The sequence below is a fragment of the Acinonyx jubatus genome, chromosome D4 (genome assembly GCF_027475565.1).
Source record: "Acinonyx jubatus isolate Ajub_Pintada_27869175 chromosome D4, VMU_Ajub_asm_v1.0, whole genome shotgun sequence".
NCBI classification, from domain to species: Eukaryota; Metazoa; Chordata; class Mammalia; order Carnivora; family Felidae; genus Acinonyx; species Acinonyx jubatus.
Genome location: NC_069391.1, coordinates 7,112,951 through 7,131,165, shown reverse-complemented (window position 1 = coordinate 7,131,165; position 18,215 = coordinate 7,112,951). Strand labels below are relative to the sequence as shown.

Below are 18,215 nucleotides of genomic sequence, written 5' to 3'. Positions count from 1 at the left end.
GGCGGGGCCTTCACACCTGGAAACCCACTTACGCTTGCCTGCCAGGTCTCTACAGTGACCTCTGCCACACTGCATCCTCTCTTTAGTTAGAAGGTCTTTGGCCAAAAGTAATGATGAATTTTGGGGGGCCCGGGTGGCTCAGTCGGTTAAACCTCCAACTTCGGCTCAGGTCACCATCTCGCGGTTCGTGGGTTTGAGCCCCACATCGGGCTCTGTGCTCACAGCTCAGAGCCCGGGGCTGCTTCGGATTCTGCGTCTCCCTCTCTCTCTGACCCTCCCCTGTTCACTCTCTGTCTCTCAAAAATGAATAAATGTTTAAAAAATAAATAAATAATGATGATTTCCGACCTGACTTGCTAAGGGCCAGTAATGAGAGGACGGGCTTTGTTGGGAGTAAAAGAAAATGAAGCTGACAGACGAGGGCAATGATGCTCTGTTCGGAGCTCGATGATCTAGTTTCCAGCCACACTGGCCAAAATGACATTCAGGGAGGCCCCCACTGGACGTTGGGACACTGTCCACCTCCACACTCAACTCCTGAGTTGCCCCTGGGAATCTCAGCCATTCCTAGCCCCCCGGGGGGGTGCTCCCCGCAGTGTCCCCCACTCCCCCAAACCAAGGCTGCAAGTGGAAACACTGCCCGTCTCTTACCGGGCCATTTCCTTGGTCTCCTGCCGAGCGGTGGCCATCTTGATCATGTCCTTCAGAAGGGGCAGCCCCCCTTCTTTGATCAGCAGGGGGCAGTACTTGTCCGCTGCGGGAGGGGCAGACAGCAGGTGGTCAGGGTAGGTCTTCCGGCAACCTGTGGCCCAGAATCCACCCTTGCTGTGAGGGCTGCCCTCCCAGAGGGGTGAGGTGAAGACCCAGCCTGGTGAGGACACTGCTGCACCCAGGAGGAGCCGTGCTTGTGCCTACCCCCAAGGGCCCGAGTTCCTGGGCCCCATGTGGGAGCAAGGGGTGAATCCTTTGGAAAAGGCTACTTTGGTATGCAGTCACATTTCTTTCCATGGCTCACCCTAATGGGAAATGTCACCCAAACCAGTGGCTTCCAATCCCTGAGAAACTTTTGTAAAAATACAGATTCCTAAGCCCTGTCCTCGGGCATTCTGATTCAACAGACCCAGGAGCCTGTATTTATTTGCATTTTTAACAAAATACCACCAGGTGATACTGGTGACCAGCCAGGTTGGAACTACCACTCCTTCCTATTATTGGGTTCACAGTTCATGCCGATAAAGAACATTCTAGTGCCCGGTATCCAGGGCTTTACACTCTGTGGAGAAAACGGGCATTTCAGTGGACCCCCCACCCCCACCCCCAACACACACAGCTCTATGTAGTAGGAGCTATTTTTATCCCTCCATTTTATAGATGAAAGAATTGAGGTTCAGAGAGACAGAGGCTTGTCCAAGGGGGTCCCAGCTCAGGGCTCTTTCCTCTGTACTACACTGCTTTTTGAGGGAAGGTACTATTTTTTGGTAAAGCTAGCCTCAAGTAATAATGAAAAAGGCGAATGCTTATTGGAGGGCTGGTATGGGCCAAGCACTGTCCTAAGCACGTCACATGTCTCATTTTACAGCAATCCTGTTTTTATCCCATTTTAAACATGAGGAAACCGAGGCCCAGAGAGGTTGAATAACCCGTGTGAGGTCACATGACCAGTAAGAAAGACAACGAGGGTCAAACCTGGCCTGTCATCAAGGTCTCCCAGGGCTGCAACTCTGTCCTCCACCCAAAGCCACTGGGCAGAGGACGGTTCAGGCGCGTCTAGGGGAGGCTGGGACTCTCTTTGCGTAATAAAGTTAGGTTTGTGTTAAAGTTCTCTCCTGTTCCCTGGGAAGTCTGTTTCCTCAGGGGTTAGTTCTCTGTCTGGGTTGGTTTTACTCCATCCTCCAGAAGGCATGGAGATTTTTGACTAGTCACTTGTCTGGAAGCAGGAAGCATTAAGAAAGCTGTCTGGGAGCTCTGGATGGGCTATCTGGCCTGCCAGGCTTGCTTCTGGTGATGAGGCCAGGCCAGCCATTATGCTGGGTGTCCCAAAGATTCTGGAAAGAAGAGGGCTGTGTGCTCTTAGTGTTCCTCACCCGGTTATAAATTCCCTGAGGGCAAGTCTGCCTGCAGCCAGGGGAGCGTCCCTGTGTCTGACCAAAGGACGAGTGGTACTCACGGTAGACAGACACAAGGTTGTACAGGGCCCAGGTGGCCCAGTGCTGGCTGACAGGGGAGATGCCCTGGGGAAGGAGACGAAGAATTGGCTCAAACGACCTGTAGAAAGAAAAATCAAGGTCACATCTCATGCCAGGGGTTGGGGAAGTGCATCTTCTCTTGTTGAAGGGTTCTCCTCCCTGGAGGGTCCTAGAGATAAGCCACAAGCAGGATAATAGGATACAACAGATACAGGGGCATCTGGCCCGTCAGCACACTTCAGGCTCCATAAAGGGAGCTCCCTTGTAAGAAAGGTCAAGAGCATGGACATGTAAGGGATGTAGGAGGAACACAGATTAGGTGGTGCAGAAACAGAGGCCTTGGCAAGAAGGAAAGACCCAGTCTTGGGGGAGGCAGGGAGATGTACCCTGAGAAACAGAAGTGTGACTGTACTTCTTAGAACGGCCTTTTTGGTGTAAGTGTGTTTATTTATTTTTGAAAGGCGGGGGGAAAAGAGGATCTGAAGTGGGCTCCATCTGACAGCAGAGAGCCTGACGTGGGGCTCGAACTCATGATCCATGAGATCATGACCCCAGCTGAAGTCACTTAACCCACTGGGCCACCCAGACGTCCCTACACTTCTTAGGAGGGCCTTCAATGGGCCATCTGGACTCATGGTCCAAAAGCCTGAAAAATGTATGTGCAAACGCCCTGGCCCAGTGATTCACTCCATCTCTCCTTGGGAATGATGGTAATAGGCAAAGCCACAAGCATGAGCCCCTTCCTCCCAATGTTGGTTTTCAGCGTCAATGTCAGTCAGTACAAGACGGCCCATCTGCACATAGAAAGTGATCGAGTCCCATACCCTGTGGCTGGAAATTCAGTCACAAGATAGGAAGACTTGATGCCCGCTGGACTGCACAGAATTAAATCCGTGCAGAGGGAAACTGCCAGAAGAGGGGTGCTAGACTGTGAATAGAGGTCCTTTCAGGGACTGAGCTCATGAACGGTTCCTGTTTTGTTTCCTATTGTGCGTCTGTCTTTTCTTCTTCTTCTTCTTCTTCTTCTTCTTCTTTTTTCTTCCCACAGATATGCATGTATCAAATGTCTGTAGGCAGGAAACTTTGGGTTCACGCAGGTGCTGATGCGCATGAAACGCACCAAGCTTTATGGGTGAGATGTGTGCCCTGTGTGGACTGTTCCTCAGGGAGGCCTGACCCCAACTAGAAGAAAGGTAAGTTCTCACCAGACCTTGTTGGGAACGAGCATCCTGTCTCCAAACGGTCCCTACTCGCACACCCCACCCCTCCTCACTCCGCACCTGTAATTGATATTTCTCCGTGAGTTGATGTCCCAGCTCTGGATGGCTGCCCACATGCGTTCCTCCACCTCCTCCCGCTGGGGTTCACAGATGCCCCACGCCTCAGGCCCGTCGAACATGATGTGGGAGAGGACACCGCAGGCATTGTACGAAACCTCAATTCCGTCAGCTTTGCTCTCCAGCAGGTTGCTGCCGAGAGGAGAGAAAAACCCCTCTAAGTCCCTCTTCAGACCCCAGCTGCTGGACCCCAGCTTACAAACCAGATGCCAGATGCACTGCTGATTTATCACCTATTATCCATACGCAGGTGACTTCTAAAAGTTAGGATCTGAGATCGCTTAAGATACAGTTACAAGAGGACTACTTATGGAGGGTTGAAAGAAACCATCGGTGACATTTCTAACAGAAACCTAGGCTAAGAGCAATTACCGCAACTCAGCATAGACTAAGAGCTCTGAGCATCCTGGCAGCAAAGGCAAAAAGGGAAAGGAAAGAAATACTAACCTGAAGACACTGATAAATTGGGAAGTCATTAGTTGGGGCCGCAGCTCCTTCACCTCTGCCACGTTCCCCAAGAGTCCTAGCATATTCCGATGCAGTTCCTGCTTCTCTGGGAATTCCTGACAAAATGAGAGCCATTAGGGCCACATCAATTAGTACTTAATTAGCATCTGGTATTGTTAACCTAGAAACTTGACGGGTATCTGTCTGGCCATTCCGACTGGACAAAGAAGGGGAACAATATGCTGGCCATATACCTTCTAGTGCACCTAGGACAGTCCTGGGTACATTCTATATGGGATTAAAATGGTGGGGACTCCTTGCCACAAAATCAAAGGCTGAGTGGAGAGCTGACCTACAAAACTGCAAATAGGACAAACAAGGTTCTATTTGCCAAAGCTCAAAATATTAGTTTAAGGGAAACTTCATAGAAACTAGAGCAAGAAAATAGAGGATGAGTGCGTTTTATTTATTTGTTTAATAATTGCTACCATTTATTTATTGGGTTTAAAGTAAGCTCTATGCCCAATGTGGGGCTTGAATTCACGACCCTGAAGTCAAGAGTCACATGCTCTACCGACTGACTGAGCCAGCCAGGCACCCCCAGGATGAGTTTTAAATTAAAAAAAATTTTTTTTTATCTTTATTTCTTTTTGAGAGAGAGAGAGAGAGAGAGAGATACAGAGTGTCAATGGGGGAGGAACAGGGAAAGAGGGAGACACAGAATCCGAAGCAGGCTCCAGGTTCTGAGCTGTCAGCACAGAGCCCGACATGGGGCTCGAACCCACGAACCACAAATTCGGACGCTTAACCAGCTGAGCCACCCAGGCACCCCCCAATTTTTTTTAACATTATTTTTGAGAGACAGAGACAGAGTGCAAGCGGGGGAGGGGCAGAGAGAGGGAGACAGAGAATCTCAAGCAGGCTCCAAGCTCCGAGCTGTCAGCACAGAGCCCAACACAGGGCTTGAACCCACTAACCGTGAGATCATGACCTGAGCTGAAGTCGGATGCTTAACCAACTGAGTCACCCAGGAGCCCCTGTTTTTAAAGAACATTCTGGGGCGCCTGGATGGCTCAGTCGGTTAAGCATCTAACTCTTGATTTCGGCTCAGGTCATGATCTCATGGTTAGTGGGTTCAAGCCCCATGATGGGCTCCACACTGACAGTGCTGAGCCTGCTTGGGATTCTCTTTCCCTCTCCTTCTGCCCTCCCCTGCTCACGCACTGTTTTTCTCTCTGTCTCAAAATAAATAAACACACTTTTGGGGCGCCTGGGTGGCTCAGTCAGTTAAGCGTCTGACTTCAGCTCAGGTCATGATCTCATGGTTCGTGAGTTCAAGCCCCGCATGGGGCTCTGTGCTGACAGCTCAGATCCTGGAGCCTGCTTCAGATTCTGTGTCTCCCTCTCTCTGTGTCCCCTTCCCCACTCATGCTCTGTCTCTGTGTCTCAAAAAATAAATAAATGTTTAAAAAAATTAAAAAAAATAAAAATAAAAATAAACACACTTTAAAAAAAACAAATAAGGAAAAAAAAAAAAAAAAAAAAAGACCATCCTACCGGTGGTGCCTGTCTGGCTCAGTGGGTGGAATGTGCAACTCTTGATCTTGGGGTTGTGAGTTCGAGCCCCATGGTGGGTGTAGTGATTACTTGAAAATACCATCCAAATAAATCGTAAAATAAAATAAAATAAAGCCATCTATTGGACAAAATTCTGCCCAGCTGATACCTCAGTGGCCCCCAGCTGGACTGTGGGCAGCCTAGAAATTACTGCCAAGACAGATGGGGCTGGGTTTTCCCTTGGAGGGAGGGCTCTAAGAGAGGGGGTGGGCCTGTGAGTCAGACCTCCCACAGGAACTCTGGGGAAAGGGGCTGCTGGCAGATATGATTGGTGGGAGGCCTGGGGACAGAAGAGCGGCCACGTGGGTGGCCAAGGAGGCCGCTGCCGCTGGAGACGGGCAGTACCTTCAGGCAGTCCAGGAAGAGCTTCATGCCATTGAAGTTGAGGAACATCTCGCAGTTGTCCGGCGTCTCGTCCGTGATGTTCCACAGGGCACTCCAGGAGAACTCCATCACCTGGTCACACTGAAGGCAACGGAGGGCTCAGCACGGCCCGCTTGCAGGGCCCCGCGGGCCCCCAGCACCCATGAGGGCATCCCCTAACAAAATAAGGGTCTCCTCCAGGGGCAGACCGTCCCCTCATGGGCTAAGGGAGGGGCAAAGCAGCTTCATGAAGACTCGACTTACTATCTTGTCTAGCAGTTTCTTCTGAATCAGCTTCAGCATGGTCTGTGGGCAGAGAAGAGAACTTGCAGGGGACCAGGGCTCAAGAGCTACCATGTCCCTCCCAGAACCAAGATGGAAGGAGAGTCAGCACAGCAGTTGTGTTCTTGGCTAATCCATCCTGACAAGACCAAATTCGCCTATCTGGTCTGAAGAAGTGCAACCCACAGACTTGGCATTGGCATTAGGAGGCCTGGGGGCTAGTCCTGGCTCGACCCCGATTCCCAATGTAGCTTTGGGCCTGGCCCTCCCCTGTGTGGGCTCCAGCCTAGCCAGCAATAAGCGAGATGAAGAAGCTAGATGCTTCTGCTTCATTTTTTCCTCCCATTCCCGAGCAAATACTTATCCGCCCCCCTGTGTGCCAGGTACCACAGTAGGAAGAGCTGGGGATGTCACCACGAAAGCAGGAACAATCACGGTGTCTTTCCCCGCAGAATCACAACCCGGTGGGGAGGCCAAAGTGAAGCAGGCAGTCCCTCAGAGGCTTATTTAACCCCAGTTAGAAAGACCTAACAGGGGACCTGGTCTGAGGAGCCAGGAGCAGCTTGGACAGTGGGACCAAATGGACGGATGGAGGGGCCGAGAGAAGATGCCAGAGTGTTCCAGGCGGAGGAAATCTCCAGGGACGTGAGCTACATTCATGGTTAGGAGACTCTTCCTTGGGTCTGGCCTCAATCCTTCATGCGGCAGGCAGGGGGGCTGTGGAAGAGGAAGGCGGGGAGGGAGGGAAGGGGGTGCAGCCCGCGGGCACGCACCACAACAAAGCCCATCTTGCCCACGGCCTCCTTGTGGTCGTTGTCCACCTGGCAGACCAGGGCGTTGCACAGGTGCACGGCGATACGCTGGATGGACTCGTCCTGCCGCGTGGGGTTGAGGATACTGAGCAGGAGCTCGTTGACCCGGCGGTACTGGAATTCTAGCTCCTCGGGGATGCTGAAGTTACAGAGAGTCAAGCAGCAGTTCCGCTGGACCTGGGGCCGGGCCGGGAGACAAGCGAAGCAGTCAGGGTCAGACTCGGGAGCTGGACTCCAGGGGCTCGCTAGAGCTGTGGGATTAGCCAGAGCTGTGCTGGTCCAGGAAGGCTTTCTGAAAGAGGAGACTACAGGGCTTTTTTTTTTTTTAAACATTAAAAAAAACAAACAAACAAAAAACCATGAAATATAATCTTCATACAGAAGAGGGCATAAAGCACAAATGTATATAGTTTTTTACAAGCATGTGTGAAGCAAACAAGCTTTCCAACAACTTTGTCACCACCCTGCCAGCACCCGGGAATCCCCATAGGTCCCTTTCCTGATCAGAAGCCCTCCTCCCCACTAGAGAGAACTACTATCCCCGCTATTCCATATCGAACATTCTCTAGCATCCTGCTTATGTTCGTTCAACCGTAGTATGCCAGGTCAACGGTGTTGTTACAAGTATCTGAAAAGCATTCATCCTTCCGTTGCGGTCTGGTACTTTGATTTATTCGTCCATCCCACTGTTGGTGGACATCCGAGGGGGGCTTCAGTGCTCGGCAGCCTCAATGTCTGGTACACGCATCCCAGCCTCCACGTACATGGGCTTCTCTGCGGCACAGGCGCCAGGGCGGGGCTTCAGGGCCACGGGGCGTGCACGTCTTCAACTTTACCAGGTAGCACCCGACTATCTGCCAAAGTGGCCGTACCAGTTTACAGACCCACCGGCAGAGGAGGAGGCCTCAAGCTGCTTGACATCTTCTATTTCTTTTTGTGTTATCTGTGGGCTTTTTTTTTTTTTTAAAGTATTCGCAGGGCATTTGCCTATAATTTAATTTGCTGCCATCCTTTCTCATTAGATTTTGGGAGATCATCGTACTTTAGAGGGTACCACCCTTAGTTAACTCTTTGTCTTTTTTTCCCCAAATACACATATATTTTTTAATTTGAGAAAAAATTTTTTTTCAGTTACGACAGCAATACTTACTCACTGTAAAAAGTTCAAGTAGTACTATTTGGGCAAAAGTTAGTCTCTCCCTTTATTCCCCAGAAGAAATTGCTATTGAAAGTTTGGTGTGCATCCTTCTAGATTTTTCTATCATGCAAATACAAATATACATATATATATATTTGGGGGAGAGGAAAGGCAAAAAAGATATTATAAATATTGGTCCGAAACTTCTCCTCACTTATCAACATGCACTGGACATCTTTCCACATTAGGGCATACAGATTGACCATAATATCCCATTGTGTGGGTGGACTGTATGTTACTTTTCTAGGTCTCTCTATTGCTAACATTCTGGTTCCTTCTAAAAACATTTCAACTGTGGAATACCTAGACCCAAAGGCAGATGCATTTACAGTTTTGGCAAATTCTGCCAGTTGCCTTCCAAAAAGGCTGTATGGTTCATACCTCACCAGTGGGAAGCATGCAAAAGTGCTCTCCCCTAACCTTTGTCAACGTTGGGGATCACTGGTCTCTCAAGATGAAATGTAATTTCTTGTTACTTTAATTTTCATTTCTTTGATAGAGTTTATTAATTTGGGGGTCTTCAACTAGCATTTTATCAAGAAAAAAAAAAAAGACACCCCTTTGACCTGATTATAAAATCAATCTCAGTGTATCAGTCGCTCTCAAGTCTGGAGTTAGCAGGCAGTGGGAGAGCGGGCCTTCTCCTCCCTGCAGAGGCTACATTGCCACCATAGCCTTTCTGGAGGATAATTCGAGAATACATCCCAAGTGCTTTGAAAATACACCTACCCATTGTCCCTGCAATTCCCAGTCACGTATTATAAGGATAATCAATTAAGTATGGTCAGCAAAGCCTTATTTGGTATAGCAAAAAATAAAAAAAGCAACCTAACTGTTCAACCATGGCGCTGATTCAGTACCCGCAGCCCAGACATATTGGGCAGGCTCGTCCTGCCACTCTGTGGGGATGGGGCTTGGCCACCGCCTCCCAGCTCTAACACACAGTCAGCACCAGAGCGACCTTCCCTGGATGAGGACACTGAACACCATTCGGGCACCAGCAATTACAAAACAATGGTTAAACCCAGCTGTGGGGTGGAGGAGAGCTGGACTGTGAACAACTTTCATTTCGTAGTTGACACGTTTTCATAGTATGCGTGACCCTTGAACAACTCAAGGGTTAGGGGCCCCAAACCCCCCATCCCTGGCTGCCGCACAGCTGCAAATCCACATACAACTTCTGACTCCCCACCAAACTTCACCACTAATAGCCTACTGTCGACCCGAATCCTTAGTGATAACATTAACTGTTGATTAACACATATTTTGCATGTTATGTGTATTATATCCTGTAGCGTTACAACGAAGTCAGCTAAAGAAAAGAAAACGTTAGTAAGAAAATCATAAGGCGGGGGAGGCACCTGGGTGGCTCAGTCAGTTAAGCAACTGACTTCTTGATTTCGGATCAGGTCATGATCTCAAGGTTTATAAGCTCGAGCCTGGCGTCAGGCTCTGAGCTGACAGTAGGGAGCCTGCTTGGGGTTCTCTCCGTGCCTTTCCCTGCTTGCACGAGCCAGAGCATGCACGTGCTCTCTCAAAAAAATAAGCTTTTAAAAAAGAAGTTTCAAAAAAAAAAAAGACAGCAAATCATAAGAAGGAGAAAATATACTGATAGCACTGCACTGTCTTTGTCAAAATTGGCATCTAATTGGACCCTCGCAGTTAAAACCTGCGTTGTTCAAAGGTCAGCTGTGCTTGAATTTGTTTGTTTTCTAAGCATTAGATGTCTTAATTTTGTGAGCATAAGAGAAACATTATTTAAGAAATTCTGTTATAAAAATGTTGGTCGATTATGAGAATGTTCACATTCGGAAGACACTGTTGAAATAAAAATCCACGCGATACAAACAGTGAGTGCAGAATGATCCCATTTACTAAGTAAACATGCACAGGCTAAATCTTGAACAACAGATATTCAACAGCAACAGTGGCTATTCTGGGTGGTGGGATTATGGTTTTTTTTTTTTTTTTTTTTTTTTTTGCTTTGTATCTGTAATTATAATTTTTCTACAGTAGAAATTTTTGTTATTTTTCTTTTTTAGAAATGTATACTTTTTAAAAGTAACCTCTACGCCCAGTGTGGGGCTTGAACTCACGCCCCTGAGATCAAGAGTCACATGCTCTACTGACCGAGCCAGCGAGGTGCCCCCATAGTTTTGTTACTTGTATAATAAAAGCAGCTCTTGGAAAAAAAAATTACCTCCCAGCAAAGTGTTACAGAAGGGCTGAGGAGTCAGCATGAGTGGAGGCCCAGGGGCAGGAGAACAGGATCCCTGGGTGGAGGGTGGCAGTGGTGACAGACTGGTCAGGTGGGGCCGGGTTACAGAGGCCCTGAATGCCAGGTCCCAGAGTCTGGGAGTGATGCCGTGGGTAAGGGGGGTGACGAGGGGGGCAGTACAGCGCCAGGCAAAAAAGGGGTGAGAGCAAGCACGGCCCCCTGAGGGACTGCAAGCCGGCTGGTGAGGCTGGGGCACGAGGTGAGCAGGAAGAGGGGCGGCTGGGCCAGAGCATGCGGGGCCGTCACGGGTAGGGGGCTCACCGTCACCTCCTGGTAGGACTCCATGCCGTTCAGCACCACCTGGATGACCTGTCGGCGCAGCTTGATGCTCTGCTCAGAGCGGTACTCAGAATTGGTCAGGTAGAAGAGGGCAGCGCTGCCTGTGACTTGAATGTTCTTGTCATACTTGTGGCACTTGAGGGCCGTGATGACCAGCTGTATGAAGACAGGGTGCGGGCCTGGGTTGGCGAGTCCTGTTAAAGTTGTACGGGGCCATGCCTAGGGCTCTGCAAGGGGGCTCGGATGGGCCTCTGGGGTGCAGCTTACCCCGCCCGACTCTGTTCTCTGAGAGAAGTGAGGGGTTGGGGACAGAAACTAGGGCAGCCCCACGCTGTTGGGACAAGGCCGGTGCTGGGACAAATGAGGCACCGTGGGGCTGGGGTTCAGGGGGCAGGACTGCTGATGTCCTGGGGATGAGGAGGACAAGTGGAGGAGGGACGGGAGCTCTGGGGACATGGCTCAGCCAAGTCCAGGACCTGCCAGGCAGGGATGGACCAGAGACCGAGGACTCCTGGGGCCAGGGCTGACCTTCAGGGCTCGCAGAAGCTGGTTGCAGCGCTCGATGCGTGCGATGTCAAAAAGCAGGTTGATGGCCCGTGAGGTGATCTCAGGCCTGTGCTCCGTGTAGGCCTCGATGGCATTCAGCACCTGCTCCTCATTTTTGTCACCACTTACCTAGGAATGGAACATGCTCAGAACCACTGAAGATGCCACGCGGTGGTGGGATCCTTGGATCCCAGCTCCGCCTCTAGCTCCAGGGCAGACCCCTTGGGGCCCCCAGCCCCACCCCTTCCCTCGTCCCGGGGCTCCCTATTCCTCCCCTCCCCCACTCCCTCTCACTTTGTAGGCGGGAATGTGTGTGAGGCGGCACAGGGAGGTCTCGAAGAGCCCAAGGAACTGCAGAGGCCTCTTCAGGGCCCGGAAAGGCATGATGCTGCTCTTGGAAGGCTCAATGCTGGGGGAAGAGCATGCCGGGGTCAGTGGCCTGTGGACTGGGGCTGCCCTGCGTTTAGAAGGGCTTCTCCCTGAGGGTGGCTAGGCATTTACTTGGGGCCCTCTTCTAGGCCCTCCAGTCTCATCTTTTTTTTTTTGTCCTCTTTTTAAGGGCAAAAACACAGACCCCCCACCTCTTGAAGGAAGGGTGCCAAGGTCATATAGGATAACATGTGGGGTGGGAGACACTGTTGCAGCCACCTTCGGGAAATACTACCTGCCATTCTGGTGAGGATGTGCCACCCTTAGGTTCTACCGACAGTCATGAAGGGGCATGCCCATCGACCAAACCCGCTAAAGTATGGCTGAGGATAGGGCTTACAGCCAATTACAGCTGGATGGGTTTGAATCAGATCTTTCAACCAACCAAACCAGGAAGACACCTAATCTGCTGTGATGACTAATGCACGGTGGATACTGCTGGCCGTCTTAACGCCACCACCCCGTCTCTATCCCGTCTGAGTGTCCTAGTTTCCCGTTCACTCCTCAAGCTTGCACTTTCCAGCTTTTACACATGCTGTTCCCTCTGCTGGAACACCTTTCCCCTGGGAGACTCAGAAAGAGCTTTCAGGACAGTGTGGATGCCATTCCTCCTGCTTCCTGCCTCCTTCCTGATCTTCAGGGCAACCCCACAGCCCTGTGCCTCCCTTATCACCATCCTAATATGACTCATCTGTCCCCACTAGCTCATCCAGCTTCGAGAGGGCAGGGTCTGATTCGTTTCTTTATCTCCAGCACCCGGCACAGGACTCGGCAGAAGGGCACTTGGTAAATGCTTGTTGAGCGACAGACACCCCGCCGGCAACCACGGCAGGTGGGTCCCCACCTAGTCTGCCCTGCCTCCTCATCCATCTTGGAGATGCTGCAGTTCTCCAGGATCATGTGGCCGGAGATGTCCAGAGACATCAGGTTCCCCAGCTTTTGCACAAAGAGGCTCAGCACCTTGCGAGTCAGCTTGAACTTGTAGTAGCTGGAAAGGCGGTCTCGGGAGATGTCCAGGTGTCTGCAGATTGGAGCGGGGGCCACAGGTCAGAGCTGGACACAGGTCGGGGCCGCCTCAGAGACCCCTGCTCCTTCAGCCCATGGCAGGGGAGGGGCCCTCCCCGCCACAGCTGCTCCAGGGCATTCTGGGAAAAAGCCTGCGGGGACCCAGAAGCCCTGGGTAGCCCTGAGGCAGCCGGAACACTGGGTTTAAGGAAGGGGACTGCCTCTTTCATCCCCACTTCTGCCCGGCCAGGGGCTCACGAAGCCTCACGGGACTGCCAACACCCACCTCCCCACCCTCGCCCCAGTGAGCTCTGGGCCGGCAGCTCACCGCAGCTTGTGCAGCTGGACGATGACCCGGATGTGGTCATCTGACAGGTCCATGTTGTAGAGCACAAGGGACACCAGGCTGTCTTTCCACTGGGTTAGGAAGGCCGCGTCGCTCGTCTGGATGCCCGAGAGGTCCAAGGCAGCCAGTGAGCTGAGAGGCCGTAGCAGGGACTCCACAGGGACCCCGTCGATCATGCGGCCCAAGTTGAGGAAGCGTAGGCGGCTGAAGCCCTCGAAGGTGAAGTCCTTGACCAGCACCTGGCAGGTGGGATTGACGAGGCACTCGTCTTCACAGCCCCCTGGGTTCTCCTCCTCATAGAAAATGTTTGCACAGCCGAAGAGGCTCAGGGATACGAGGGTGTGGCTGAAGCTCCTCAGCGTCTGCAGGCTCTTGGCGGACAGCTTCTCGCAGTTGGTCAGGTACAGCTCCACCAGGTCCTGGGAGCAGGCACAGCTCCGTCACCGGCACTGCCCTCCCGCCCCCAGGCCTGGGCCACAGTTGAGCTTGGGGAGGGGGGTGTACGAGGTGGGGATGCACTGGATTCTCGTGCTGGAGGCGCGTGGCTCGGCCCCCGACTCACCGATCATCTCGAGGCTGCCTCCCCATGATCATCCCCCCCGGCTGGCGAAGCGGGTCTCACCTGCTTGCGGATGGCCTCCAGGTCCTGGTCCTGTACCAGGTCCTCACGGAGGTGGATCCGGGTGAGGCGGGTGCTGCGGGGGTCGGAGAAAAGGCTGAAGAAGCTCTCGTGCGGCTCAAAGTTGCAGGCGGCGTTGACCAGCTCCACATACCTGGGAAGGAAGAAAGCCTGGCTTGAGGGGGAGCCCAGGGACCCTCGTTCTCCCTTCAAGGCTCAGCACCAGCCCTCCTGTCCCTGAAACCTTCCCTCATCACTGGTCAGCAACCTCCATCTCGTCTATTCCCTGCCCTTCTTTCTTTCTTTTTACTGATTTTTTTTTTTTTTTTTTTAGTAGGCTTCACGTCCAGAGCAGGGCCCAACGAGAGGCCCAATGTGAGGCTTGAACTCCTGACCCTGAGATTGACCTGAGCTGAAATCAAGAGTTGGACACTTGGGTCCCCAGGCTGGCTCAGTTGTTTAGGTTTCTGACTCTTGATCTCAGCTCAGGTCATGATTTCATGGCCATGAGATTGAGCCTCGCATCAGCACAGAGCCTACTTGGGATTCTCTCTCTCCCTCTCTCTCTCTGTCCCTCCCCTGTTCATGCATATGTGTGCTCTCTCTCTCTCTCTCTCTCTCTCAAAATAAATAAATTAAAAGAAAAAAAAAGTCAGATGCTTAACACACTGAGCCACCCAGGTACCCACCCCCCCCCCCCCCCGCCACAGCCCCTCTTTCTAACAGTACCTATTTGGGTCCCGAGCACTGTGCAGGTGAGACAGAGTGGCCCCAGGCACCATGGGTGCAAAGGTGATGAAGGGGCCTCTTATCAACAGCCAATTCCAAGCTCTTCCCCCCGAAACCCTACACATCTATAACAAACATACACGTCCACACTCCTCATCTTTAAGCCAGCTTCTGATTCCTTGATCAGCCCCTCCCAGGACCCTTTCCAACAGGAAGATTAAGCCAAGGAGTTTAAGGATCCCAGCTGGGTACAGGGCAAGCACTCAATAAAACCCTGCTGAGGTCAGCTAATGTAAGATTCCTGGTCTGGTGGAAAAGGCTTTGAGTCAAACACTCTGGAATCTAAATCCTGGCTTGACTGTTCACTACGTGGGCAGCTTCATGTGAGGAATGGAACTTCCCCAGCGTTCAGTTTCTTCATCTGTAAAATGGACATAACTCTGGTCTGCAAAGCATCCAAGCAAGTGCCTGACCTGCATCAAATGCTTGGAACATGATTACAAACTGGGCTCTGTCCTGGGGTGCCTGGGTGGTTTGGTCGGTTAGGCGTCCGACTTCGGCTCAGGTCGTGATCTCACGGTCCGTGAGTTCGAGCCCCGCGTTGGGCTCTGTGCTGACAGCTCAGAGCCTGGAGCCTGTTTCAGATTCTGTGTCTCCCTCTCTCTCTGCCCCTCCCCTGTTCATGCTCTGTCTCTCTCTGTCTCAAAAATAAATAAACGTTTAAAAAAAAAAAATCAAACTGGGCTCTGTCCTCAGGTCACATACAAGTTCCAACTTTTTTTTTTTTTAAGATTTTATTTTTAAGTGATCTCCACATGCAACATAGAGTTCAAACTCACAACCCTGAGATCAAGAGTCGCACGCTCCACTGACTGAGCCAGCCAGGTGCACCCACAAATTCTTGCTTTTATATGCAACTGTTTGGCCTAACAATTTCTCTTCTGGGCACTGGACTCCCTGAGGTGAGTGAATGCACATCTTACTGCTAGGAACCTCTAAGAGCGGAAAGTCCTTGGAGGCTCCACATAAAGATTTTCTTTTTCTCTCTCTTTTTTAAAGTTTGTTTGTTTGTTTATTTATTTAGAGAGAGAATGAGTGGGGGAGGGGCAGAGAGAGGAAGAGAAAGAATCCCAAGCAGGCTCCACACTGTCACCACAGAGCCCAATGCGGGGCTTGAACTCACGAACCATGAGATCGTGACCTGAGATGAAATCAAGAGTTGGACGTTTAACCGACTGAGCCACCCAGGTGCCCCCACACAAAGATTTTCTGAACGGTTCAATTCCTGCTCATGGGTTCATTATTTGTGCACCAGTGGGCAAACGTGTGTGCCCACGTGTACACAGACACGTGTTTGCAGGCACAGGCAAGTGCACACGGAACAGCACAGAACTCCTGCGCTTATATGCAGTTTCTGTACTCTCTCGTAGATGTAATACACACGTGCAGGGACACACTCAAACACACCCCGCGCTGCAGCCCATGTGTGTCCACACACCCATTCCTTCACGTGCACACCCCTCCACACGCTTAGCAACATGCACACGTACAACCTTATGGCTATGAACATACCAGTGTTCTCCTGCACCCACAGATACCCAAGGGCATGCACACCCCCTCACACATATGTATCCCCAGCCGCATCCCTGCACGGTGCACACGATGGTCCTGGGGCCTCCACGTGCGCTCATGCTAAGCCTCATGCCCATGCCCCGGCCCCCGCCTGCTCACTCATTGACGAGCCGGTCGCAGATCTCGCTGGGTAGGAAGATGTCTGGATGTAGCCGCAGAGTCTCCTTGTCCAGCAGGTAGCCCAAGGTGCCATCCAGGTTGCGCAAGCAGAAGTCGGTGCAGAGGGCCATCAGGGACTCGGGGGTGTCGGACGCCATGCTGGGGACAGGCGGGGGAGTGGCACTCCACGACAGGAGCCCCTAGGGGCAGCGGTGACTCCCCGGCACTCACAGGATCATTGGCAGAACCACAGCCTGTGGAGCAGGAAGAAGCTAAGTGAGTCCCCCATAAGAACCAGAACCACTGGCTGCCCTAGGTCCACTCTCTGAGTAGGGAAACTGAGGCCCCGGATGTCACACTCAAATTAGCAGTCTGGCAGAGGCACGTCCCAAGGCTCCCGATTCCTTGCCTGCTCTCTCTGCTGTGCCACTATCTACGTGTGGCTTGAACTGCAAAGAGCAGGGGGCCTTTTCCAAGCATTTGTATGCCTTCAGAGTGTCCGGGGGCAGACATGCGTGTGCTGGGGACTCAATGCTTGGGTGAGGATAACAGGAGCTTTCGTTAATAGCTACACTGGGGTGTCTCTTACTATGTAACCTAACCCGTAAATGGCTGTCACTGTGTGAGCATTTAGTACATGCCAGGGCTTTACAGACATGTTGTCACTGAATCTCATCGTATATGATTAAGAATGAAGGTTCTGGTGCGCCTGGGTGGCTCAGTCGGTTAAGTGTCTGACTCTCGATCTCAGCTCAGGTCGTGATTGCGGGTTGTGAGTTCAAGCCCCATGCTGGGCTCCATGCTGCGTGTGGAGCCTACTTAAAAAAAAAAAAAAAAAAGAATGAAAGGTCTCCTCCTGAGCGTGGCAAAAATATATGTCCCCATAAAAAACGGTACATTAATGTTTTCACACTGGTATTATTCGTAATAGCCCCAAAGTGGAAACAACGCAAATGTCCATCAAGTGATGCATGGATAAACAAAAATGGTCTATCCGTACAATGGAATATTATTCAGCCATAAAAGGAATGAGGTATTGGCAACTGCTACAACGCGGGTGGACCTTGAAAACACGATGCTAAGTGAAAGAAGCCAGACACAAAAGGTCATATGGTTCCATTTTTATGAAGTGTCTAGCCAGAACAGGCAAACCTATGGAGACAGAAGAAGAATAGTGGCTGCCTAGGGCTAGGAGGTTGTAAGGAAATGGGGAGTGACTGCTAATGGGTATGGGGTTTCTTCTGGGGTGATAAAAATATCTTAAAATTGATTGTGGTGACAGTCACACAATTCTGAATATAGTAAAAACCACGAATTATCTCTGTTAGATAGGTGAACTGTAGGGTATAGGAATTGTAGCTCAATAAAACTGTTAGTAAAAACCTAAAATCCTTACTATTTTCATGACCTTGAGATAGGTAAAGATTCCTTAAGTAGGGTCGTAAGGAAAAAATGATAAACCAATCTGCATTGAAGTGAAGAAACTACTGTTCGTACGTACACAAAAATTAATCTGAGACGAACCACAGGCCTAAATGTGAAGGGTAGAACAATAAGGGTTCTAGAAGAAAACACAGGAGTCTATCTTATGACTTCAGAGTAGGCGATCATTTCTTAAATAGGTCACAAAAAAACCCAGAAACCATATATAGAAATAAACCATACTGCCTTAAAATGTTAAGACTCTGCTCATCAAAAGATATCATTAAGAAAGAGAAAGGGCAGGGGCGCCTGGGTGGCTCAGTTGGTTAAGTGTCTGACTTCAGCTCAGGTCACGATCTCACAGCTCATAAGTTCAAGCTGTGCGTCAGGCTCTGTGCTGACAGCTCAGAGCCTGGAGCCTGCTTCGGATTCTGTGTCACCCTCTCTCTCTGCCCCTTGTCCACTCACATGCTGTCTGTCTCTCTTTCAAAAATAAATAAAACATTTAAAAAGTTAAAAAAAAAAAAAGGGCAAGCCACAGCCTAGAAAATATTTCCAATAATATATCCAACAAAGGACTCATATTCAG

The 18,215-nt window shown here is 50.8% G+C and overlaps 1 protein-coding gene across 3 annotated transcripts in view; it reads right to left on the bottom strand.

Moving 5' to 3' along the window:
* The window catches only part of ZER1 (zyg-11 related cell cycle regulator), a 31,209-nt gene that overhangs the window by 3,053 nt on the left and 9,941 nt on the right, over positions 1-18,215 (bottom strand). Inside the window, exons 2-16 of one of the 3 annotated variants that reach the window (XM_053204531.1) lie at positions 16,807-17,019; positions 16,205-16,458; positions 13,748-13,898; positions 13,108-13,544; positions 12,619-12,795; positions 11,640-11,754; positions 11,328-11,474; positions 10,782-10,955; positions 7,006-7,221; positions 6,215-6,256; positions 5,933-6,052; positions 3,971-4,086; positions 3,467-3,655; positions 2,168-2,265; positions 652-754 (exon numbers count right to left, since the gene is read on the bottom strand). In XM_053204531.1, the coding sequence (XP_053060506.1) occupies positions 652-754; positions 2,168-2,265; positions 3,467-3,655; positions 3,971-4,086; positions 5,933-6,052; positions 6,215-6,256; positions 7,006-7,221; positions 10,782-10,955; positions 11,328-11,474; positions 11,640-11,754; positions 12,619-12,795; positions 13,108-13,544; positions 13,748-13,898; positions 16,205-16,362 (2,243 nt within the window). In that variant the 5' untranslated portion in view covers positions 16,363-16,458; positions 16,807-17,019. The remainder of the gene's footprint in view (positions 1-651; positions 755-2,167; positions 2,266-3,466; positions 3,656-3,970; positions 4,087-5,932; positions 6,053-6,214; positions 6,257-7,005; positions 7,222-10,781; positions 10,956-11,327; positions 11,475-11,639; positions 11,755-12,618; positions 12,796-13,107; positions 13,545-13,747; positions 13,899-16,204; positions 16,459-16,806; positions 17,020-18,215) is intronic. The other 2 variants (XM_027035321.2, XM_027035322.2) reach the window with 2 other exon arrangements.